At 40.8% G+C, this 25,888-nt stretch overlaps 1 protein-coding gene and 1 long non-coding RNA gene across 2 annotated transcripts in view; one reads left to right on the top strand and one right to left on the bottom strand.

Moving 5' to 3' along the window:
* Nucleotides 1–2,581: 2,581 nt before the first annotated feature.
* Nucleotides 2,582–25,888, bottom strand: part of LOC138967450 (nuclear receptor-binding protein-like) — a 45,172-nt gene continuing 21,865 nt past the window's right edge. The window contains exons 7-14 of the mRNA XM_070340000.1: nucleotides 18,318–18,401; nucleotides 17,366–17,424; nucleotides 14,887–14,985; nucleotides 14,160–14,295; nucleotides 12,919–13,021; nucleotides 12,409–12,459; nucleotides 9,376–9,682; nucleotides 2,582–4,679 (exon numbers count right to left, since the gene is read on the bottom strand). Coding sequence (XP_070196101.1) covers nucleotides 4,554–4,679; nucleotides 9,376–9,682; nucleotides 12,409–12,459; nucleotides 12,919–13,021; nucleotides 14,160–14,295; nucleotides 14,887–14,985; nucleotides 17,366–17,424; nucleotides 18,318–18,401 — 965 coding nt within the window. The 3' untranslated portion in view covers nucleotides 2,582–4,553. The remainder of the gene's footprint in view (nucleotides 4,680–9,375; nucleotides 9,683–12,408; nucleotides 12,460–12,918; nucleotides 13,022–14,159; nucleotides 14,296–14,886; nucleotides 14,986–17,365; nucleotides 17,425–18,317; nucleotides 18,402–25,888) is intronic.
* Nucleotides 21,358–22,280, top strand: LOC138967452 (uncharacterized). The gene is made up of 2 exons (XR_011455962.1): nucleotides 21,358–21,530; nucleotides 21,774–22,280. It is a non-coding gene; the product is annotated as an uncharacterized lncRNA (long non-coding RNA).

Genomic DNA, 25,888 nt, shown 5'->3' with positions numbered 1-25,888 from the left:
TGGTGTACTCACTATTAAGTAGACTTACATTTTGGAGCCACTACAGTTCAGTTTAGCATGACAAGTAAAGCTCAGAAAATCACATGCCTGAAGTCACACACACACACACACACACACACACACACACACACACACAACCTCACATTTTAAACATGAAATACCCTGTATTATCTGCACCTTTCCCCTAAAACAAATTAGTAGTGAAACAAAGAATCAGCTAATATGTACAGGCATCAAGACCCACGAAAATTTCAATGAATTTTGTTTGTGATGAATTATTGAAGCAAGGAATGTACATGTACACATTTTCAACTGCAAATTTATCTGTGGCCGTTAAGCCCTTCTTCTCTTCTTCTTCTTCTTCAGCGTTCCAGAATTCCCTGGTTACGTGTGAGCTCGTTTGCCCATTTTGGTTCCACACACTATACTCTGAGAGCATATTCAGCTTCACTCCGCTTTCGTTGAGTAGGCATGCTGGGTATTTTTGTGTTTCCATAACAGACCGAACTCCGACATGGATTACAGGATCTTTTCCGTGCGCACTTGGTCTTGTGCTTGCGTGTACACACGAAGGGGGTTAAGTCACTAGCAGGTCTGCACATAAGTTGGCCTGGGAGATCGGAAAAATCTCCACTCTTAACCCACCAGGCGGCAGCGACCGGGATTCGAACTCACGACCTCCCGATTAGGAGGCCGACGTCTTACCACCACGCCACTGCGCCCGTCGCCCTTCTTCTCAATAAACCAAGATATTTCTTTGACATTTCAACTAGCAGAGTCAGACTGTCCATAGGCCACAGACCTGTCCTTTTCTCTCACGCTTGTTCTTGTTTCATGTTCATGTTCCAAGCTCTTTCAGATAGGATGTCAATCAATCAATCAATGAGGCTTATATCGCGCATATTCCGTGGGTACAGTTCTAGGCGCTCTGCAGTGATGCCGTGTGAGATGAAATTTTATACGGCCAGTAGATTGCAGCCATGTCGGCGCATATTTACCTTTCACGGCCTTATTCCAAGTCACACGGGTATGGTAGACAATTATTAACTGTGCCTAAGCAATTTTGCCAGGAAAGACCCTTTTGTCAATCGTGGGATCTTTAACGTGCACACCCAATGTAGTATACACGGGGGGTGGTTCGGACACCGAAGAGATGTATTGAAATCAAACTAAAGGAACTGAAAGTATTTCTCAGGCGGGTGCATCAAAGAGGGAGGGATTGGCAGAAAGTAGCACTTGTTTCAAGCAATATTCAAATGAAGGCACTTGATGACATTAATGAATGACAAACTTGCACAAACATCACATCTCTGTTTGCATACAACTGAATACACTGTTTCATGCTACAAGTGAACAATACTTTTATGTACAGCTACTCAAGTCATGATCTTTCTTTCTTTCTTTATTTGGTGTTTAACGTCGTTTTCAACCACGGAGGTTATATTGCGACAGGGAAAGGTGGGGGGGGGGGGGGGGAGGGGGGGGGGGGGGGGGGGGAGGAGATGGGATAGAGCCACTTGTTAATTGTTTCTTGTTCACAAAAGCACTAATCAAAAAATTGCTCCAGGGGCTTGCAACAAAGTACAATATATTACCTTACTGGGAGAATGCAAGTTTCCAGTACAAAGGACTTAACATTTCTTACATACTGCTTGACTAAAATCTTTACAAACATTGAATGTATTCTATACAAGAAACACTTAACAAGGGTAAAAGGAGAAACAGAATCCGTTAGTCGCCTCTTACGACATGCTGGGGAGCATCGGGTAAATTCTTCCCCCTAACCCGCGGGGGGGTCTCAAGTCATGATGCCTACTGACACACCAACACACCGTCAGAACACACAAATGGTAAACAGTTCCCAATTGGAAAATTAGGCAGAGTACAGCAAGGTGTATTCGTGAGTAAAAGTCATCTTCAAACTTCCACACATACACCTGTTTCAGGCTGGGGAACTTCTGTCTTAACAAAGGTCTGAAATTGGCCGGGGTCCAAAATAGATTTTGGGCATTTCTGGAGGGTATCAGGAGGCCTCTCCTGGCAGGAAATTTAGTTATTTCTGGATACTGTACCATAGCACACTGATCAGGACTTGTGTGTAACAAGGATCAAGCTAGATTCGGAACAAATTGCACTGTGCTTATTTAATATTTCTTTTTATTAACTTTTTTCTATCTTGGAGATTATTTTTCTTCTTCGGAAAACCAATCAGGTTTCCTCTGAAATTTGCGGACCCAGGGAGAATTCCCCAGCCTGCAGATTATACCAGATCATTACTCTTTCTTGCAATAGATATTAACTGATGAACAATTGCAACCGTCACTGGAAAAATCATGACTTAGAGAGGAATCAACAATTTGAACAGACAAAATTCATAATGAGAGACTAAAATGATTAGGGAGATAAATTTCAATAAAAAGTTTATTCACACACACACACACACACACACACACACACACACACACACACACACACACACACACACACAGACAGTTACAATAGCAAACAAAGGAACAAAAAATCAATAAACTCATAGACACACATAATAACACTCAACAAAAAGAGAGTTATCACAAATAGCTGTGCTCCGTTCTTTCTTTATTTGGTGTTTAACGTCGTTTTCAACCACGAAGGTTATATCGCGACGGGGAAAGGGGGGGAGAGGGGATAGAGCCACTTGTCAATTGTTTCTTGTTCACAAAAGCACTAATCCAAAATTTGCTCCAGGGGCTTGCAACGTAGTACAATATATTACCTTACTGGGAGAATGTAAGTTTCCAGTACAAAGGACTTAACATTTCTTACATACTGCTTGACTAAAATCTGTACAAAAATTGACTATATTCTATACAAGAAACACTTAACAAGGGTAAAAGGAGAATCCGTTAGTCGCCTCTTACGACATGCTGGGGAGCATCGGGTAAATTCTTCCCCCTAACCCGCGGGGGGGGGGGGGGGGGGGGGGGTGTGCTCCGTTCTCTCATAGAACAAGGCAGAGCCTTTCTAGTAGTCACAGTTACATATTTAGTCAACCTCAAAAGACCATGTCAAGGTGATACAAGTTACAAATAATTTGTGAATAAAAGTCAAGGATAGCAGGGTTTAAACGTATGCACTGAACGTGACCAACACGCACAGACAAAGAAAACGAAGCAGAAAAACAACAACAAAAAGAGGCAAACAAAGACCTAACAACCAAGCACTGAAAAAAAAAGGAAAATAATTAAATGATAATACCAGATGACCCATGATGAGTTTTTCTCTCGAAAGATCATACCGAACAGTTTGGTATTTTTCTTCTCAAGGAAACTAGGTAAGGGTCAGTGATCACAAGAAATGGATAGCTCAAATAATAATAATAATATTGCCACTGGATTTCAGTAATGTGCTCAATAAACAAAAATGGCACATTTTCTTACCTAAACACTTACACTCACTGTTGTGTATGCCCTATTCCTAATGAACATTTTCTTTCCTGGTGGTTATTCTCTACGCATAGATTTTATCAGAAACTTCACAAAAAAACAGAGAAGAAAACTAAGCTAAACTCAACATCAACTACTAACCAGTTAGAACACTGGAACTTGCAGTATATGTATTGAGTTTACAAAAAACAAAACAAAAAAAAAGACAGAGGGAGTGTGTTTCATTTTGCTCGGGATACCTTCAAAGCTTGGTATGTTGGGAACTAAATTTGACTACAAAATAGAATATTTTCTCCTCTTTCCTTTAATTTTGATTAAAACACAATGTACTCAACTGTTGCCACTGCGTAGTGACTTATCTGGCTCTACAAAAAAAAACAGGGCCAAATTCAACGGTTGAGAAAAACATAATTGCAAGAGGTCCTATATAGAGCATCTTTGGTTCATTCAAGTCTGTACAGATGTTATCTCACTTTACAGAAAAATAAAATAATAAAGCAGCACTATGTATCCACTCAGTGGACATATATGTATAAACTGCAAAACTTCTTTGTGTGAAGCTCACAATATATCAAGGGGAGTGTAAATATGCAAATTACAACAAAAATAATGCCGCAAGACTAGACTTTAGTAAGCCTTGTTCTGTGTTTCAATTAAACACTTGTGAAGTCAACGTTGAAAGTGAATGAAGACAAATGAATTACACTTATGATGAATAAGCTGAAAAACTAAACTGACAACATAACCCACCCCAAGCAAAACCTGCCACCTTTCAAATCACAGAACAGCTCTCTCAGCGTCAATGAAACACATCATCCTCCAAAATACATTTAACATCCAACTTATTTTAACACAAAGTCCAACCATTCTTTTTTCAGAATTTTGCTCACACATATCTACATATTTATATGGCAATGTCAAACGAGATGTACAATTCCAATGCAGATGATGATGATGAAGATGGTGATGACGACGACGACAAGATGATGATGTGAACGAAGTTCAACACAATGTAATACTGATGATAATGAACTGAGGCAAAGGGACCAATGCCACCTTTGAATAATGTCCATTGGAAACGTAACTGGCCAAAATCAAGCAATCGTTAGTATTGCGCAGGATTCGATTTCATGAGCTTAGAATGGGGGCAGGAAGCTGTGATGATTCCATACTGACACCATTTGCCGCGCAATTGGGGTTCTGCTTGGAGCTGATGGAGTCTTTCAGCTGGTTGGTCACCTTTTCGCGATCCACCTGGAGGGAAACAAACACTGACTTGAGCAAGGTCATCTCACAAGCCACAATTTCTTTTTAAATCTCAAACAAACAGTCAGTTACAAGTTCTCTACTATCTCCCATCCTCATGCTGTGAAATCAATTGCATTCCATTTCTCCCCTCAGGATCTTTATGTCATTCTTTGTCCATTACACACGATTGTTTTCTTTACTATTCATCCTCATCAACCTTTCATTCTTCTTTCCTCTTCTACCTTCTCTTTCTACTCTCTTCTACCTTCTCTTTCTACTCTTCTACCTTCTCTTTCTACTCTCTTCTACCTTCTCTTTCTACTCTCTTCTACCTTCTCTTTCTACTCTCTTCTACCTTCTCTTTCTACTCTCTTCTACCTTCTCTTTCTACTATCTTCTACCTTCTCTTTCTACTCTCTTCTACCTTCTCTTTCTACTCTCTTCTACCTTCTCTCTTCTCTTTCTACTCTCTTCTACCTTCTCTCTTCTCTTTCTACTCTCTTCTACCTTCTCTCTTCTCTTTCTACTCTCTTCTACCTTCTCTCTTCTCTTTCTACTCTCTTCTACCTTCTCTTTCTACTCTCTTCTACCTTCTTTCTTCTCTTTCTACTCTCTTCTACCTTCTCTCTTCTCTTTCTACTCTCTTCTACCTTCTCTCTTCTCTTTCTACTCTCTTCTACCTTCTCTCTTCTCTTTCTACTCTCTTCTACCTTCTCTTTCTACTCTCTTCTACCTTCTCTCTTCTCTTTCTACTCTCTTCTACCTTCTCTCTTCTCTTTCTACTCTCTTCTACCTTCTCTCTTCTCTTTCTACTCTCTTCTACCTTCTCTTTCTACTCTCTTCTACCTTCTCTCTTCTCTTTCTACTCTCTTCTACCTTCTCTTTCTACTCTTCTCTCTCTACTCTCTTCTACCTTCTCTTTCTACTCTCTTCTACCTTCTCTTTCTACTCTCTTCTACCTTCTCTTTCTACCCTCTTCTACCTTCTCTTTCTACTCTCTTCTACCTTCTCTTTCTACTCTTCTACCTTCTCTTTCTACTCTCTTCTACCTTCTCTTTCTACTCTCTTCTACCTTCTCTTTCTACTCTCTTCTACCTTCTCTTTCTACTCTCTTCTACCTTCTCTTTCTACTCTCTTCTACCTTCTCTTTCTACTCTTCTACCTTCTCTCTTCTCTTTCTACTCTCTTCTACCTTCTCTCTCTACTCTCTTCTACCTTCTCTTTCTACTCTCTTCTACCTTCTCTCTTCTCTTTCTACTCTCTTCTACCTTCTCTCTTCTCTTTCTACTCTCTTCTACCTTCTCTTTCTACTCTCTTCTACCTTCTCTCTTCTCTTTCTACTCTCTTCTACCTTCTCTTTCTACCCTCTTCTACCTTCTCTTTCTACTCTCTTCTACCTTCTCTTTCTACTCTCTTCTACCTTCTCTCTCTACTCTCTTCTACCTTCTCTTTCTACTCTCTTCTACCTTCTCTTTCTACTCTCTTCTACCTTCTCTTTCTACTCTCTTCTACCTTCTCTTTCTACCCTCTTCTACCTTCTCTTTCTACTCTCTTCTACCTTCTCTTTCTACTCTTCTACCTTCTCTCTTCTCTTTCTACTCTCTTCTACCTTCTCTCTCTACTCTCTTCTACCTTCTCTTTCTACTCTCTTCTACATTCTCTTTCTACTCTCTTCTACCTTCTCTTTCTACTCTCTTCTACCTTCTCTTTCTACTCTCTTCTACCTTCTCTTTCTACTCTCTTCTACCTTCTCTTTCTACTCTCTTCTACCTTCTCTCTTCTCTTTCTACCCTCTTCTACCTTCTCTTTCTACTCTCTTCTACCTTCTCTTTCTACTCTTCTACCTTCTCTTTCTACTCTCTTCTACCTTCTCTCTCTACTCTCTTCTACCTTCTCTTTCTACTCTCTTCTACCTTCTCTTTCTACTCTCTTCTACCTTCTCTTTCTACTCTTCTACCTTCTCTTTCTACTCTCTTCTACCTTCTCTTTCTACTCTCTTCTACCTTCTCTTTCTACTCTCTTCTACCTTCTCTCTTCTCTTTCTACTCTCTTCTACCTTCTCTCTTCTCTTTCTACTCTCTTCTACCTTCTCTCTTCTCTTTCTACTCTCTTCTACCTTCTCTCTTCTCTTTCTACTCTCTTCTACCTTCTCTTTCTACTCTCTTCTACCTTCTCTCTTCTCTTTCTACTCTCTTCTACCTTCTCTCTTCTCTTTCTACTCTCTTCTACCTTCTCTCTTCTCTTTCTACTCTCTTCTACCTTCTCTTTCTACTCTCTTCTACCTTCTCTCTTCTCTTTCTACTCTCTTCTACCTTCTCTCTTCTCTTTCTACTCTCTTCTACCTTCTCTCTTCTCTTTCTACTCTCTTCTACCTTCTCTTTCTACTCTCTTCTACCTTCTCTCTTCTCTTTCTACTCTCTTCTACCTTCTCTTTCTACTCTTCTCTCTCTACTCTCTTCTACCTTCTCTTTCTACTCTCTTCTACCTTCTCTTTCTACTCTCTTCTACCTTCTCTTTCTACCCTCTTCTACCTTCTCTTTCTACTCTCTTCTACCTTCTCTTTCTACTCTTCTACCTTCTCTTTCTACTCTCTTCTACCTTCTCTTTCTACTCTCTTCTACCTTCTCTTTCTACTCTCTTCTACCTTCTCTTTCTACTCTTCTACCTTCTCTCTTCTCTTTCTACTCTCTTCTACCTTCTCTCTCTACTCTCTTCTACCTTCTCTTTCTACTCTCTTCTACCTTCTCTCTTCTCTTTCTACTCTCTTCTACCTTCTCTCTTCTCTTTCTACTCTCTTCTACCTTCTCTTTCTACTCTCTTCTACCTTCTCTCTTCTCTTTCTACTCTCTTCTACCTTCTCTTTCTACTCTTCTACCTTCTCTTTCTACTCTCTTCTACCTTCTCTTTCTACTCTCTTCTACCTTCTCTTTCTACTCTCTTCTACCTTCTCTTTCTACCCTCTTCTACCTTCTCTCTCTACTCTCTTCTACCTTCTCTTTCTACTCTCTTCTACCTTCTCTTTCTACTCTCTTCTACCTTCTCTTTCTACTCTCTTCTACCTTCTCTTTCTACTCTCTTCTACCTTCTCTTTCTACTCTCTTCTACCTTCTCTTTCTATCCTCTTCTACCTTCTCTTTCTACTCTCTTCTACCTTCTCTTTCTACTCTCTTCTACCTTCTCTTTCTACTCTCTTCTACCTTCTCTCTCTACTCTCTTCTACCTTCTCTTTCTACTCTCTTCTACCTTCTCTTTCTACTCTCTTCTACCTTCTCTTTCTACTCTCTTCTACCTTCTCTTTCTACTCTCTTCTACCTTCTCTTTTCTACCTTCTCTTTCTACTCTCTTCTACCTTCTCTTTCTACTCTCTTCTACCTTCTCTTTCTACTCTCTTCTACCTTCTCTTTCTACTCTCTTCTACCTTCTCTTTCTACTATCTTCTACCTTCTCTTTCTACTCTCTCCTACCTTCTCTCTCTACTCTCTTCTACCTTCTCTTTCTACTCTCTTCTACCTTCTCTTTCTACCCTCTTCTAAATTCTCTCTATACTCTCTTCTACCTTCTCTTTCTACTCTCTTCTACCTTCTCTTTCTACCCTCTTCTACCTTCTCTTTCTACTCTCTTCTACCTTCTCTTTCTACTCTCTTCTACCTTCTCTTTCTACCCTCTTCTACCTTATCTTTCTACTCTCTTCTACCTTCTCTTTCTACTCTCTTCTACCTTCTCTTTCTACCCTCTTCTACCTTCTCTTTCTACTCTTCTACCTTCTCTCTCTACTCTCTTCTACCTTCTCTTTCTACTCTCTTCTACCTTCTCTTTCTACTCTCTTCTACCTTCTCTTTCTACTCTCTTCTACCTTCTCTTTCTACCCTCTTCTACCTTCTCTTTCTACTCTCTTCTACCTTCTCTTTCTACTCTTCTACCTTCTCTTTCTACTCTCTTCTACCTTCTCTTTCTACTCTTCTCTCTTCTACCTTCTCTTTCTACCCTCTTCTACCTTCTCTTTCTACTCTCTTCTACCTTCTCTTTCTACCTTCTCTTTCTACTCTCTTCTACCTTCTCTTTCTACTCTTCTACCTTCTCTTTCTACTCTCTTCTACCTTCTCTCTCTACTCTCTTCTACCTTCTCTTTCTACTCTCTTCTACCTTCTCTTTCTACTCTCTTCTACCTTCTCTTTCTACCCTCTTCTACCTTCTCTTTCTACCCTCTTCTACCTTCTCTTTCTACTCTTCTACCTTCTCTTTCTACTCTCTTCTACCTTCTCTCTCTACTCTCTTCTACCTTCTCTTTCTACTCTCTTCTACCTTCTCTTTCTACTCTCTTCTACCTTCTCTTTCTACTCTCTTCTACCTTCTCTTTCTACTCTCTTCTACCTTCTCTTTCTACTCTCTTCTACCTTCTCTTTCTACCCTCTTCTACCTTCTCTTTCTACCCTCTTCTACCTTCTCTTTCTACTCTCTTCTACCTTCTCTTTCTACTCTCTTCTACCTCATTACCATTTTGAAAACTTCAATGATTACCAAAAGATTTACATTTTACATTCTCTCTAGCCCTGTAACATCACTATGCCACTTCTCTCTAGCCCTGTAACATCACTATGCCACTACTCCGTGGCCCTGTAACATCACTATGCCACCACTCTCTAGTCCTGTAACATCACTATGCCACTACTCTCTAGCCCTGTAACATCAGTACGCCACTGACCTCATTGATAAAGCCCAGTTGGATGAGCTCCTCTGCCAGAAAGGACGGGGTCAGTTCTTCAGTCAGCTCGGCCTGCAGCTGTCTATTCATCTTGTCATCCATTCGACACTGCACCACGATGAACGGGTTCTTGCCGTCTTCGGCTGCAGGCTGAATGTAGCTGGTCACGTTCAGGAGCATTCTGGTTTCTTGGTCGTAGGGCTCGGGCGTGTCTGATTTCACCGACTCGGCCAGTTCCGGTGTGATTGCGCGGGGTCGCGTCGGAGGTGTCATCATTGCGAAGGCTGTCAGGGGGTAGATGCCATTCCTGAGGATAATAATTATCATTATTATAAAGCATTAATTAGCATCATTGCTTACGATTTCTCTCTCTGATACAATGATTCTCTATGACACTGTTGAAATCCCACAGAAAAGCGGCTTCTCAGTCCCAGATCAAGGGATAATCTCCCCTAAAATTACCACTGGCACTGACCTCTAGTTATGTGTATTTTTAATAATGCTCTTTAACCAGTTACTACAGCATGTACACTTAGTTAATGCATGGGTGGGAGCCCAAAATGTTGCCAGGACTGAACATTTTGGAAGGCTGGGGTCCAGGGGCCGCAAAGGCTTCGGCGGGGTTCAGGGGCAGCGCCCTTGCTCGGGGGTCTAAGGGGGCAGCGCCCCCCAGCCGAAAATGAATTTTAGCATTTTAGGGAGGGTTTTGGTGGCCTCTCCCGACTTGTCAATTTTAGAACAAACAAGCTTTTTGGAGATGCATAATATATACATCTTGTAAACTTGAAGGTTTTTGTAACTGACCAGCTGAAAATTAATTTTAGCATTTCATGAGGGGGCTATTTGAGCTTCTGCTGGCTTTAAAACTGATAACAGCAAACAAACAACAACAAATGGGGGAGGGAAGGGGGCAGGGGGGGGGGGGGGGAGAATGCACAAAATCAAAAACCTCTATACTTGAAGATGTTTGGTTGTATCACTCTTTCTAGGAGGTCTACAAAAACAAGTGGTAAACACATTTCAAGAAGGTCTTTTAGAAGCTCATATAAGCTTAAACAAAATCTTAAAATTGGAGATGCACAAAAGTAAAAAATCTTGTAAACTTGAAGGTTTTTGTAACTAACCAGCTGAAAGTGAATTTTTAGCAATTCAAGAGTTGCTACTTAAGCCTCTCCTGGCTTTAAAACTGATAACAGCACACACTTTTTTTTTGGGGGGGGGCAGTGGGGGGGGGGGGGGGGGGGGGGGGAATTAATGCACAAAATCAAAAACCTCTATACTTGAAGGTGTTTGGTTGCATCACTCTTGCTAGGGGGTCTAAACAAACAAGTGGTAAACACATTTCAAAAAGGGCTTTAGAAGCGGCTTAAACAAAAATTGGAGATGCACATAATTAAAAAATCTTGTAAACTTGAAGGTATTTGATTTCATCACCTACTTTTGTCTTTGTTTAAAACAAATGTTTACTGCATTAAAGGAAAATCGCCATGCAAACAAAGCAAACACAGAAAATAACAGTCACCTCCCTTGTACTACACATCTTTACTTGTAGCTTATGATTTTATCACCGCAGGTGGTATATTCTCAAATAATTGTTGAACCATAGCTTGAACCAAATGAGAAACAAGTTTCAAGTCAGTTTGTTTCAATTAAACACCTTCAAAAGGGCTAACCGCTCAGGTTATAAAAGAAGGTTTAGACAAAAACAGAAACCACCAGAGTTATATCCCTTGCTAATGCTATACACAGTCTTCTGATGCTGCTTTTCAATTCATCATTTCAGGAGTTATATTCTAAAATTATTGTTGAATCATAGCTTGAATTAACAAGAAGGGCAAAGCCCATACGACTCACATGCTTACATAGCAATGACATCATACACTAAGAACTGCTTTACACATTTTTCCTACCAAAATACATGTGACCTTGACCCAAGGTCAAGGTCATCCAAGGTCATGCAACACAAAGCTGTTAATTCAAGACATAGGAAGTACAATGGTGCTTATTGGCTCTTTCTACCATGAGATATGGTCACTTTTAGTGGTTCACTACCTTATTTTGGTCACATTTCATAAGGGTCAAAGTGACCTTGACCTTGATCATATGTGACCAAATGTGTCTCATGATGAAAGCATAACATGTGCCCCACATAAATTTTAAGTTTGAAACAGTTATCTTCCATAGTTCAGGGTCAAGGTCACTTCAAAATATGTATACAATCCAACTTTGAAGAGCTCCTGTGACCTTGACCTTGAAGCAAGGTAAACCAAACTGGTATCAAAAGATGGGGCTTACTTTGCCCTATATATCATATATAGGTGAGGTATTGAATCTCAAAAACTTCAGAGAAAATGGGAAAAATGTGAAAAATAGCTGTTTTTTAGGCAACATTTATGGCCCCTGCGACCTTGACCTTGAAGCAAGGTCAAGATGCTATGTATGTTTTTGGGGGCCTTGTCATCATACACCATCTTGCCAAATTTGGTACTGATAGACTGAATAGCGTCCAAGAAATATCCAACGTTAAAGTTTTCCGGACGGACGTCCGGACGGGCGGACGGACGGACGGACGTCCGGACGGACGGACGGACGACTCGGGTGAGTACATAGACTCACTTTTGCTTCGCATGTGAGTCAAAAAAGAAATATGTTTAAATTAAGTGTGTTTCACTTGCAAACTTTCTAAAGGACTCAAGGTGTTATCAGTCATCTGCACTTATAGCATAGCAGAATAACCGAGGTCTTTTACGTGCCACTGTGTTAACACGGGGGAGGAAGATGGATACCGTCTCTGGGTCTGCACATAAGGTTGACCTGTGTCCATCCTGGCCCGGATTCGAACCAGCGACCTTTCGATCACAAGTCCAGTGCTCTACCACCTGAGCTACTCGTGCTCCTCTAAGGTAGGTAAAAAAAAAAAAAAAAAAAAAAAAAAAAATCCACAATTCTTCCTGGGACGGAAATCCGTCAGGGACGGAAGAAATCCCATCCCTGTTAATGTGATATTTTCATTGGACTTTAAAGGAGGCTTACTTGACATCTTCCAAGAACTTCTCAACTTCAAGGGCAGGCACCTGAGAGCATCTGAAATGTACAAACACACAAATATTGTCAGCACAGTCCCGAATTAACCTTGTAGACGTCACGTACTGAAGGAAGAGCGAACGTTTGAGATTCACTCAGAAGGACCCGGAACTCACACAGTGCTAATTCATGTTATTGCCAACATTTCCACAAAAACAAATGTTAAAAAAAGGATAATAATTCCTTGTATCTCTCCTCGAGGAAAAGAAATAGAACATCTGAACGTCTCTTTATGAGGCAAACACTCTTTTTACAATGATCATGAAAAACCCTGCTGGGAAAATCATCCCCCTGCTGATTCTCCTAAGTTTTCTTGGCTACACACAAAATTAACATACATAAGAAAAAACCACATGAAAGCTCTTGTAAATTATGACTTTCCTGGGCAGAAAAAGAACAATAACATTGACATGTACATCCAGTTCAATCACTGTAAAAGTACAATGTCCAAATACTCACTTCCACTCGATTGGTTGTCCCCCTTTGGACTGAATGATCGCCATCACTTTGCTTGGGTCCCACTTGCTCAGGTAGTTCTCGTCTGTCAGATTCTCTTGTTGGTCTAACACCAAGAAAAGGGCTTCAACAATCACTATAGTTGGCTTAAAGGCATAGAAAGCTGATGACTATTCACGCTAATTGCTTTACCCACAGCTGGAGACATGCTAAATTAAGTTCCCTGCAAGATATTGTGGTCTAGGACCCCTTAAATGTTGAGATATTTGAATTTTTATTTTGATCTAGATCGTCCTATTTATAGATTTGCCAACAGAGGTAACGTTGACGCAAGGGAAATAACTCCGCGTCTTTGTTGACATCCTCACTTTTTCAGAGGCTAGAACAAGCTGTAATGCATGTATATGGTCCGCGCATTGCGACATATCGTCATTATATGGCCTTATGATGCATTTGACATCGATTGTGGGCAAACTACACATCGTAAACACGGGAGCGAGTTAGTAAGCCTTTAAACAATTTGTTTTCAAAATACATGACATGAAACAAGGCAGCTAGGACAAGAACTCAAGTAAAAGCTTATTTTACCTGACCAAGACAATACAACGTTACACAAATCTTCATGATGGTGGACATGACAATAATAAACCAGAAGAAGAAACTGTGGGGGTGGGGGGATGGGGAACTAAATAAAAACAGAGGAATCTACAGAGAAAAAAAGGGGGAAGACCATACAGCTAGGCAACCAAATGTTCACCGTAGTTCAAGCAAAAGGGAGTGGCATTTATGATAGGAAACTACCTGGAAGATTACTTGGTATAATTCTGCGGCTGTTACAATTCTGCCCTTCTGAGTCTGATTTCAAAGAAAAATTCCAAGATAACATTTACTGCTAAATGCAGGCTAGGAAGCATGGGTAAATGTCTGAAGCCCCAACTAGCTCCATGATAAGGATCCTTATTTAGTATTCAATAGAATGTTGTGGTTAATATTTGCAATGGGTTGTCAACACAACCATGCTTTCATCACAGACAAAGATGTGCATCACACCACACTGCATATCAAGAGCAAATACTTGAAACCTCACTTCTCAATGCACAAGACTTGATAGCTGACAGAAACAACTGATTATGGATACAGTGGAACCCCCCTTTTAAGACCCCCCAATTTAAGACTCCCTCCCTTTTAGGACCTTGTTTTCTGACTTTGTGTTCATGACCTCTGTAACAACCAAGTAGACTTACAGGTGTTGCTTTTGATGAACCTATGAGCTGCGAGAAGTTTGAGAGAGTGGACTTCAAACAGCACCGGATTGAACAGTAATTCTCTGGCCGTGGGCCTTTTGTTGGGGTCTTTCTGGATGCACAACCGCAGGAAATCCTGAAAAAAATATAATATGATAATTAATAGCCGAAAGAACCATACCCTAAAATGCAACTGCTGGGTTGTAAGGCAGAAAAAGACCAAAACACTTTATGAAATGTTAACACGGAAGGTGATGTACATTTCATATGAATACAGCACAGTAATGCTGCCATTTGGCAGACAACGCCTGACTTTGAGAACACTGGAAACATTAAACGCAAAATTGAAAGAAACACCAAAATCACATTTTACACATCTTAATCATTAAGATACTGAGTTACATGAAAAACCTCACCAGGTTAGACAAATGTATTCTGCGCAGAACAATCAAAAACGTATTCTGTGCAGAACAATCAAAAACGTATTCTGTGCAGAACAATCAAAAACGTATTCTGTGCAGAACAATCAAAAACGTATTCTGGGCAGAACAATCAAAAACGTATTCTGTGCAGAACAATCAAAAATGTATTCTGTGCAGAACGATCAAAAATACTTTTCCTGAATTCTCATATCAAAATGCTTAATGTTTGCCTGTTTCTGAAGTATAGGAAACAAGGCTTTGTTGTTGTGGAGGGTTTGCTGTGAACAAATTACTATAGCACTCACCCTTTGAAGAGGATTTTCCAGAACGTTGAGTGTGTCTTGAATATCTTCGTCTGTCACAACCTTCCCATCACCGTTACCCTGGATACCCAGCGCTGCCATCTGGTACAAAATGAAACGAGCAATGTCACAATGTATGTAAAACAGAGTGTCATCTCAACTACTATCCCGTAAGATTCTGCTTTTGAAGTCACCATTATATGGGCGCAATGGCCTAGTGGACAAGACGCCGGCCTCCTTAGCGGAAGGTTTGTGGGTTCAAATCCCGGCCACGCCTGGTGGGATAAGGCCAGGGTGGAGATTTTTCCAATCTCCCAGGTCAACTTATGTGCAGACCTGTTAATGCCTTATTCAGGCATGGGAATTGAAAAAAGTAAAAAAGGCTGAAAATGTGTAAGTAATATCAAAGTCGACGGCGCAAAGCGCCTAACCTTACTAGGGGGTTCCGGGGGCATGCCCCCCCCCCCCCCCCCCCGAAAAAAATGTTCTCCAAAGAACCCAAAATGTGCAATTTGGTGTCATCTGAGCTCCAAGTTTGCCATTAAATTCCGTTTTGAGAACCATTTTTGCCTCCCCCATTCATTTTTTCGGCGGACACTTTTGCTTTTTCGGCGGAACAAAAAAAAATTTGGCAGGAATTTGCCTTTCGGCGGACTATTCCCATGCCTGCTTATTTCCCTTTGTGTGTGCATGCAAGCACAAGACCAAGTGGGAGCCGTGGGACAAGAAAATCTTGGACTTCTTGTATCTAGAAAGAAATTAATATGTAAGCGCCTAGGGCTATATCTAGATTAGGCGCATACAAATGATCACAATAATAATCTTCAGATGTTCTTGTTCAGTCAAACTGTTCCTCAGGCAAGTTTTCTAGAGGTATAAGTTGTTTCCACCAAGATGGATAGAAAGAAAAAATGAACTACAGGCAAATCCAGCTAACTCACAAACGGTTAAGTCAAAAATTCGCTTAGCACACAAAGAAATTCTGGTCCGGAATTATCCCTCTTTATCTATGTGTACAAAGTACCCTGAGCTCGAAATGGGATTTCTCTTACGTAAGTCGAAAGACGGATAGCACACAACAGAAAGTCAGTCCCAAAGACAAAGTTTACTCTATATTTACTACAGCAACTCGAAACTTGGTGTCTCACACTAGCGCATTGTGTAACCTTATTCCCTTCTTCTCTACACGGACGCCACAGTCGGCACGCAATAAAGTATGAACTGAAGTTAGGAGGGGGCGAGGAGTAAGGAGGGGGCGAGGAGTAAGGAGAATTATCCAACTCCAAGAAAACATTCTGAAAAAAGGTGGGGAAGTGGTGACAAGGCAGTGAACGCACTCACCATGCACTGACATCATACGAAAGCAGCCACACAAACACAGCACAGAGGCAGGTGTGCAGATGCTTTGTGAGAATAAGCGTTGAAAACCAGTTTGAATAAAAAAACAGCAGATAGAGCCGCATGTCATAATCATTCTTCTTGTCTGGCTTTATTGACTGCATGCCGATCTTGTGGCAGTGACTTTTCATTCTTCAGTCGGACTGTACACAAACCGCTCTCACTCTCCCTCACTGACTACCCTAAGCCCTGACAACTGATCCTTGGAAATTGTTTGGAAGAGTACACCTCTCTATTTCTCTCCAATGCTCTTCCTGCTGACTTCAGTGACACCGGACACCCCACTGAGTTTAGCCAGCTACCCCCCCCCCCCCTCTCTCTCTCTCTCTCTCTCCCCCCAGCCATGTACTGTTTGGTGCTGTGGCCAGAGAGGTGTCACCGGCTAATTGAGGCCAGCTGCACTGTTCTGTGTCTAACTTTTGACAAAGCAACATAACTGAAGGGTTCACAGATTAGGTAACCGACTCACTGGTCAAGGCTGCAGGGAAACAAGAGTATCTTGTCAATGAAAGAGGTTACACACAGATACGCGATGCTGAGAACGGAGGCCGATTTTTCACTCTCTTTCTCGGAGGGCCTTCATCATTGCAGGGACTGCTGTAAAGAAATGCTTGCTCAGAAACTAACTCTTTTTGCATTGAAACATGCACCAGAACTGGTGGACACCATCGACAATGTCAAACATGAAATCGAAGCAGTTTGCTTGAGGAAACGGTCGTCAGCAACTCAAACTTCTCTGTTTTCTTTTTTTAAGAAAATCTGAGGTGACTTTCTTTGTGGCCCCGCCCCCTCCCTCTGTAAGGACCCCCCTCCATAAGGACCGATTTTTGTCAACATTTTCAAGGTCGCTAGAGAGGGGTTCCACTGTACTATGACCAAGTCGAAATTTCGGATAGGACACAATAACAATTCGGTCCCTTCAATTTCGTCTTATCCGGATTTGCCTGTATATGAAATATATGCAAACTTTCAATCTAAAATTGCCTTATGACCTGCAAAAGGCATTCATCTGCAGTAAGCATTACCACTAAGGTTATACAGACTTCTATAGAATGTACAAAGGTATAAAGAGTATATACTGTACCTCAAGTGCACACATTCCAAAGGCGTAGATGTCAACTTTGATAGTGACAGGATTAGAGCCTGAAACAGAAAAATTCTTTGCAAACATCGTTTTAATACTCCTAATAATAGGGAGAAGAAAACAAAATACAAAGACACTACTGTACTGAACTTCTACTCTAGCATGAACCTCTGCCCTAACAAGTGACACATTTAAAATCATATCTTAAATACAGACTTGGGAACCCTTGTTTTGCACTAAGAGTATTCTCAGACAAACTGGGTGTATTTTCAGAAAAATGAGCATACTTCACACAGCATTTGAACATCGATGATTCAAAAATGCTTTGCATGCGTCAGTCACACTGTTAATTAAGTTTACCAATACATTTAAAAACAAATGCTTCTTTCAATGTTTACTGACAAAAACTGTAATCAATTAGCTTCGGGATGCGCTTTTGAAGAAAAGTAGTCTAGGAAATGTTCTCGTCGTATTTTTTTCAACTGACCATGCTGAACGTATTCTAGACAATTAAGCGTACAAAAAAAAACAAAAAACGTATGGGTTCCCAGGTCTGTAAATACCTTGCAAAACACAAAACAAACAGTGCCAGACATACACCAGAAGACCTGGTTTCCCTCATACTACAAACTGAACCCAAAATATTCTTGAAACAAAGAACAATTGTAAAACTAATGCTAGCTCGCCATCATACACAATAATTTAAGAAGACTATCACACTATTTCTCACTACTTTAAAAAGCAAAGATCATGACCACATTATCGCATAACTCTCTGATACAGTACACACACTATCTAAGATTTTTTTTATTAACCTCAAGCTACATCCTAAACCTTAACCAGCAAAGTATCCACAGGCCAACATTGCCAGCTCCAATAGTCAAATATGCTGTTATGTTAAACAGTAATATACTTTGAGAACCCCTTACAGTTACACATCTTTCCCTCTTACCTCCATATTCAGGTGCGATGCAGTGCATGTTCTTGATGTTTTCCCGGCAGGTTTTCACGTGTAAATGGATGGCATCAGGGGCAACTGAAAACGTAGGAAAAAAGACAACTGTGTCAAAATGAGTCCTGGATATCACTCTTCACAACTGGAACCATTTTTGTGTCTGGTTCCAGAACAAAAACAATGAAATAAGCAAAGTGCTTCCTTTTAAGTATACTGCAGACAAACCAAATTGAGAAGCACAAACAGGCAATTTTGCCATCAGCTTGAATGTTAATTTTACCAAATGTTATTTTACCGAATGTTAATTTTACTGACGTAACCATGCTTCTTAACAGTTACCAGCTTTTCAGTGCACAGTTTAAAAGCCTGTTATTGTTGAGAAGTTGAACATTCTACTGCTAGGGTTTGAATTTGGATGATGTTGAATACTTGCAAGAGTCCACACTGACAACAGACACTTAATTGTAAAAGTGCCCACCATTTATTTGATTGACAACAGACACTTCATTGTAAAGGTGCCCACCATTTATTTGATTGACAAAAGAGTAGGTTTAGATTCACACCTGTGTCAAAATGTCTCCCATCAACAATCCAGATTACTGGAAAAAGGTTTCATCATTAGGCAACGTGTTTACCATAACACACAAAATATGCCACCGATTTCTGGCAAACAAATGAATGAATAAATAATTTGATAGATGGGTTTACTGATAGGGGAAGCAAGACGTGCATCTGAAACAAACTACAATAACATTAACACAATTATACCAGTCGACTTATAATGAAAGTTAATGAAACACTGGTCAAGCAGACCATGAACATAGAACAATAACTGCATGTCCAAGTCAGACATATTGATTCTGAACAGTTCTGACAACATTGTGATTCAAGTAAAAAAAAAAAAAATCACCATCAAGTGACACAGTCAATTCCTGTTCTAAATAAATCTTTATTTTTCCATTCAAACTATATCAACACTTCCATCAAAAAGTCTTTAATCCATACCTTAACTGGTAGGATTTACAGAAACTTGAAAAAGCTTTCGATCAACTAATCAACTTTCTCTTGCTAAATGAACCCCAAAGTCTCGTGATCATGCAAAATTACTCTTCCAAAATGCAAAATATGTGCCAAAAATTGAAGAGGAAGATGTAATACTGATATGCTTCTTGGTAAATCGTGGGAATGGAAGCTGCAGCCCAAAACAATGCAATATTCTGTCAGCAGTTAACTGATTTGGACTCAAAAGTCTTCTGAATGCAGGAAATGCAGACCACAATAGGCTACTGCTTTCATGTACTTGATTTGATTTGACAAAGAATTTGTTTTATTAGCAAGAGCTGGCAAGGGATGCAACTGGCTAGGCCGAGATTGAAGAAGGGAGGTAATAAAAGAGGGAAGCGATGGCTGGGGCTTTGAATGAACGAGGAGTGAATGTAAAAATTGTTGCAAACGAGCTAGCCTCATAGCCCCAAACCCTTTGACGCGATATTTGCTGGCAAAATGAAACTGGCAAGGGTACCAGCAAGGGGAACGTATTAACACATAACACTGGCGTAAGCAGAATACAGATCACAAAACATGATCATACGAATTCCAAGCTGTAAAATCTCTAACAATATATACAGAAAGCTTTGTTTAAAGGCCCACAGCAAGATTACATGATGATTCATAATTTTGGTCTTGAAATTCATGACTAGCTGCAGGGAACTTTTTTTTATTAAAAAAGGATTGATGCTTAGGTAACCGTTGGTGGTCATACACATCAAATAACTCTGAACAGATATCTACCCCGCCACCAGTTGTAAAATTACACAATGCAAACTTTTCCACATGTATGAAAAAAAGGCAAAGTACACACAGTGTTGACTAACAATGGTACTGAGATATATACTGCAGTGATTCAAGAGTAGCTGCACTTTCACAATCATCCACCTAAAACCCCACAAATCAAGACAACATCAGTACATCTTATCTCACAAAGCGTGAAGCTTTTTCACGAACAGCTCACCATCGCAGAAATGACAAAGAGGTGCCACAACAAAGGCTGACTAAACAGTATGATCTATGGAAGCTTAACAAGTCGCGCAAGGGGAAATTACTACATTTAGTCAAGCTGTGGAACTCACAGAATGAAACTGAACGCACTGCATTTTTTCACAATGACCGTAGTCCGCCGCTCATGCAAAAGGCAGTGAAATTGACGGGCCTGTTTAGTGCGGTAGTGGTTGCGCTGTGCTGCATAGCACGCTTTTCTGTACCTCTCTTCGTTTTAACTTTCTGAGCGTGTTTTTAATCCAAACATCATAATTCATATCTATATGTTTTTGGAATCAGGAACTGACAAGGATTAAGATGAAATTGTTTTTAAATCGATTTCGGAAATTTAATTTTAATCATAATTTTTATTTATATTTTTAATTTTCAGAGCTTGTTTTTAATCCGAATATAACATATTTATATGTTTTGGAATCAGAAAATAATGAAGAATAAGATTAACGTAATTGTGGATCGTTTTATAAAAAAATAATTTTAATTACAATTTTCAGATATTTAATGACCAAATTCATTAATTAATTTTTAAGCCTCCAAGCTGAAATGCAATAACAAAGTCCGGCCTTCGTCGAAGATTGCTTGGCCAAAATTTCAATCAATTTAATTGAAAAATGAGGGTGTGACAGTGCCGCCTCAACTTTTACAAAAAGCAGGATATGACGTCATCAACGACATTTATCCAAAAAATGTAACAAAAAGTCACTTTGTTTTTGTTTTTAACCAGTGCAGATGTTTTTACACTGACATCAATCAAGAGAACAAATACATTGTACCAAAAGCAGAACTTTGCTACTGGACCGGTGTACGGAAGTGACAAAATTGAAGAGACACCCAAAAAAAAATATGTGAACAGACAGACAGGCGCAAGAATAAACCCCAAAAGGGAACACACACAAACACAACCTTACACCTTCTATGATTACGTTTACGACTGTTGGTTTTTGTCATGAATTATTATTATGAGGCGCGAACCTGTCAAGAATAGAATGGGCAACCGAGACTACTCGCGCATTACACGACGTAGCCAAGTGACGTATTCATGTGACGTATCCAAGTGTACTGACGTAAACTAAAATCGTTTCACGAGAGGGTCGTTTTCCGCAAGTCCACGGAACGAAGAACGCTTGGAAGAAAAGCCGTTCCCCTTCTTTGAAGGTAAGTGACTGTGATTATTGCATCGACAATCGTTCCACGGGATCTGGGCGGAGATGAGTGTATCGTGTCAGTCATTTACATTGTGTTGTTGTCAAGTTGTGTACGTTTTGAATGTGCGCTGTTGCCAAATCCCCATTTTTCCGAAACGCAGTAATAGAATGAGAACGATAATAAAATATGAACAAACCAAGTCTTTTAGACAGGCTGTGTAGGTAACACATATGGCCCTTTGATCTGTTTCAGGAACCCACGGTCCAATTGATTCATTCATCTTCCTCTTCCTCATGTTGCCGAAATTGTGGAGAGAGATGTAACCAGACTACTACTGCTATTAACTTGATGATGGTGTCTTGAGAAGAAGAGTGATGACCCAAACCAGGAGCGCGGTCTTCAAGACCAGTCAAGTGCTGCACGTCATCTCGAGTACCTTTTCAATGACATCGAGCTAAGTCAAAACTTCATAAACATTATGTGTATTCCTTTTGTTTTGATGTCCTCCAAGGGAAAGTTCTGAAGAACGTTTGCGGCAGCGGAGTCACGTTAGATTACCATGACAGAATTGAAATCCAGCAGCAATAGACATTTGATCAGAGTGTGCTGTGATGCAAGTAACATGACCTAGCTTGAACAGTGTGTGATACATTTAGTACGATACTGATATTTAGCAAAAATATAGACTAACCTGATTAATGTGTGCTGCATTGCAAGAATCTTATTAACACTATCCATGTATTAAATTATGTAAACCAATGTTGACCTTTCTCCGCTACTTCGAGAGCATGGGAAAGAGTGAAGGAAAGTAAAGTCAAGGCAGTACCTGTTTCTTTAGCTAATACGAAAAGGCGGCGTGTTTTCCTTCCATAAACTTCCTTTGGAAGGCGCACGCAGAAAGAAACAGGCTGACGAAAACTGACTTGTGACATATGGGGGCTTCGTCCGGGATTTTGTAACTCGTAATTTCAATTTGGCTTCCCCAAACAAATTTTCTTCAAACAAATTCCCTATTCGTTTTTCGTTTGTGTGTTCGTCCGTTCATGTTCATCATCGTATAAATCAACTTTTGTATTTATTCATGTTTATAGTTAGTTCATCATTTAACGATAACAGAGTCTGACGTGTGTGCTTCAGCACACGGGAATAATCCAAATGAAGAGTGACGCAAGGCTTTGACGTCACTATAATAATTCACGTAAAGCACTAATGTTATAGTAGTTTAGTTCCCCCTATTTGGCTGTGCTAAACAAAAAGCTATAACAGAAGACAGTGGACTAACACCCTGTCAAGCCATCCTGTGTCCCTTAGTCGACAAAATTTATAATATTGTTGGTCGCCGTGGGAGGTTGGTGGGCGAATTGGGTTATATACGAGGGATAGCACTCATCTTCGTCCAGAAGGACCGTGGAAGTGAAGTTGATTCTGCAGACAGTCACACTTCACAACGCCAAGAGTAAGGGTTAGGAAATTTAGATTATTGTCTATACAGCAGTAGATAATTGAAGAATCTTATTTCGACTTACTGTGCGATAGAATCGAGTTGATATTGATATAGGCGAAAGGTCCACGTTGATGGAGCGCCGATGAGATATTAAAATGAAGTTCACTCGATAGAACGGTATATTGTTTGACATATACCAGAAGAACCATAAATTCTAGTGTTAGGTATCCGTGGTTATAAAAGGATATTAGAATGGTTCAGAGAAATCGTGTCATTGGGACACGTAACGTTTACTGAGGTAACGTTGAACGTTCATGAATTCAAGTAGCAAAGTGAGCTTCACTAAAGTAACACTTCATTCTATAGTGGGGGAGTTTTCTCTCTCTAGTAAATAGTGTGTGAAAAGCAGTTTAGTCAAATCGGTTTTTCAACCGAGCATCACGTATTTGCAGTTTGATTCAGTGAATATCTGTGTGTGAGTTAACGTAAAGGATATGCAAACATCCAAACACCCGAGTACTAGGGCGCATATAGCAAGAATGAACGCTGACCCGCAGAACCAGAATACGGCCGAGGCCGTAGTTTCAGATGTTGAAGGGGGTGACACATATGTCAACACCCAAGGAGAATCGAGCGATAATGATTCTCAGACGTTAGGCGCGCGGGTAACGACTTATGTATCCGCTGCGAGTAATGAACGTGCAGGTCCGATCCACCCTGTAAAATCCGGATTAGAGTGGACTCGCGAACTTTTGGCGATAGGACGAGAGTTAGGACTCGAAGGCAAAGACTTGCGTGAGTTTGTAGCTGAAGAACGCGCACGAGAGGAACGTGAACGTGAACGTGAAGTTCTCGAACGTGAACGTGAACGTGAAGTTCTCGAACGCGCACGTGAACGAGAAGCCGATCGCGCGTTTCAGCTAGAACAGTTGAGGATACAAACGGAAGCACGCCGAGACAACGCCAACAATAACGCGTCGAGGCGTCGTGGGGATGACGACTTTATCCCAAAAATCCCTTTTCTTGATGACAAAGACGACATCGAGAGTTGGTTTGCACAATTTGAACATTATGCAACCGACTGTCATCTCGACGACGAACGCAAAGCTACGAGAATGGTGTATTTCCTGAAAGGAAAGGCGAGAACCATTTATGCAAAACTCAGTTTCGAAGACGCGCGCAACTACAACACTTTGAAGAATGCGTTGTATGATGGATTTCAACTGACAGCAGATCAATATCGGAAGAAATTCCGTCAGCTGAAGCGAAACCCATCTGACACGTACAAAGAACATGTCACCAAACTTGAGCGCATCCTCGATAAATGGATCGAGTTAGCCAAGTGCGATGAACATGTGGCAGATCTGAAGGATCTAGTTCTCAGAGAACAATTAGAGAACACCTTCCCTGCCGAAGTGATGTTGCACGTACTTGATCGGAAACCTAAGTCTGCGAAAGAAATGGGCGAAATTGCCACGGAGTACGAACAATCACGTTCGAACATCAGGCCACGGCAATCTCACCAAAACCATTCTAGCGGCAGCGCGTTTTCGAACACGAAAAGTTCGAATGTCGTCAAAAGTGACGCGAAAGAGAAATCGTCACAGAAAGAACATAAATACGTGAGCGATGATGAAAAGCAAAGACTGAAAGCCACAGGCTGTTGTTTTTTTTGCAGAGGCAAAGGACACATGTCACGATTTTTGTCCCAATAAGGGAGAAGGCGCTCACGCAGTTCATGTTCGAAATGAATTTGATGAACAAGAAATCCCCGTACATCTTGACAAGCTGTGCAAGTCGTGCGAAAAGAAGGATTTCAAAGAGGAAGTGTTCATCAAGTTAGACGGCCGAATCGTAAAAGCATTACGCGATTCCGGGTGCTCAGGTATTATGGTCAGTGCCGACCTTATACCTGAAGAAAGGTACTTGGCAAAGAAAAAAGAAACTACTCTCGCAGAGAAGAAAACACGGAAATTGTGTCCCACGGCTGTGGCCCACATTGACTGTCCGTATTTTGATGCCAAAACCGAAGTGGTCATACTCGATGATCCCATTTATCCTGTCCTCATAGGTAAATGGTATGGTGTAGGCCAGAACAAGAAGAAGACCCCTTTGTTTCCAGTACGTGACCCGAGTTGGTATCAAGGTGAGACCAACGCGGCGGTCAGTACACGGAAGCAAGAGAAGAGAAAAAAAAAACGGAATGAGAAACCTGTGCCGGGAACTAGTCATGATGACAGAAATACACACAAGATGTATTCCCCGCAAGATCTCAAGAAGGCTCAGAATGATGATGAAACACTGGCAAAAGTACGCCAAATGGCTGTTTCAGGAGAATCATTCCACGATGTGAAATATGTATACAAGAAAGAAATCTTGTACAGGACAACCCTCGACAAAACCGGGAGTGAATCTAGTAAAGTCGTTGTTCCCAAAGAAATGAGAAGCAAAGTGCTTTCTTTTGGGCACGACCACCCGATGACAGGTCATCTCGGGCAGAAGAAAACCACTGATAGAATCAGGTGTGAGTTCTGGTGGCCAGGTTTGGTCGGAGACATAAAACGTTATTGTCTCTCGTGTGACACATGCCAAAGAACAGCGCCAAAAGGCAGAACCAAGAAAGCACCTCAAGACAGTCTGGGGTTCTCACCCTTTGAAATGCAGTATGGCAAGACCATCAGAGGTCCCATGCAGGATCTGCGTCGGGCATGGACTGATGAATCGGTCGAAGGTGAACAGAAGACGACAGCAGAATACGTTGTCGACCTCAGAAACAGAATTGACGAAAAAAAAAAAGAAGAAGCAGAAGAACACATCGCCGTAGTCATCGAGGAAGATGATACGATGAACGATGATATCTTCCGAATAGACACTCAGAAGATGATTCCTCTGCTGGAAACTACTCGTACAGAAGATGTCACAA

Source organism: Littorina saxatilis, linkage group LG5 (assembly GCF_037325665.1).
Source record: "Littorina saxatilis isolate snail1 linkage group LG5, US_GU_Lsax_2.0, whole genome shotgun sequence".
Lineage (NCBI taxonomy): Eukaryota > Metazoa > Mollusca > Gastropoda > Littorinimorpha > Littorinidae > Littorina > Littorina saxatilis.
This window is presented reverse-complemented; position numbering and strand designations above follow the sequence as displayed.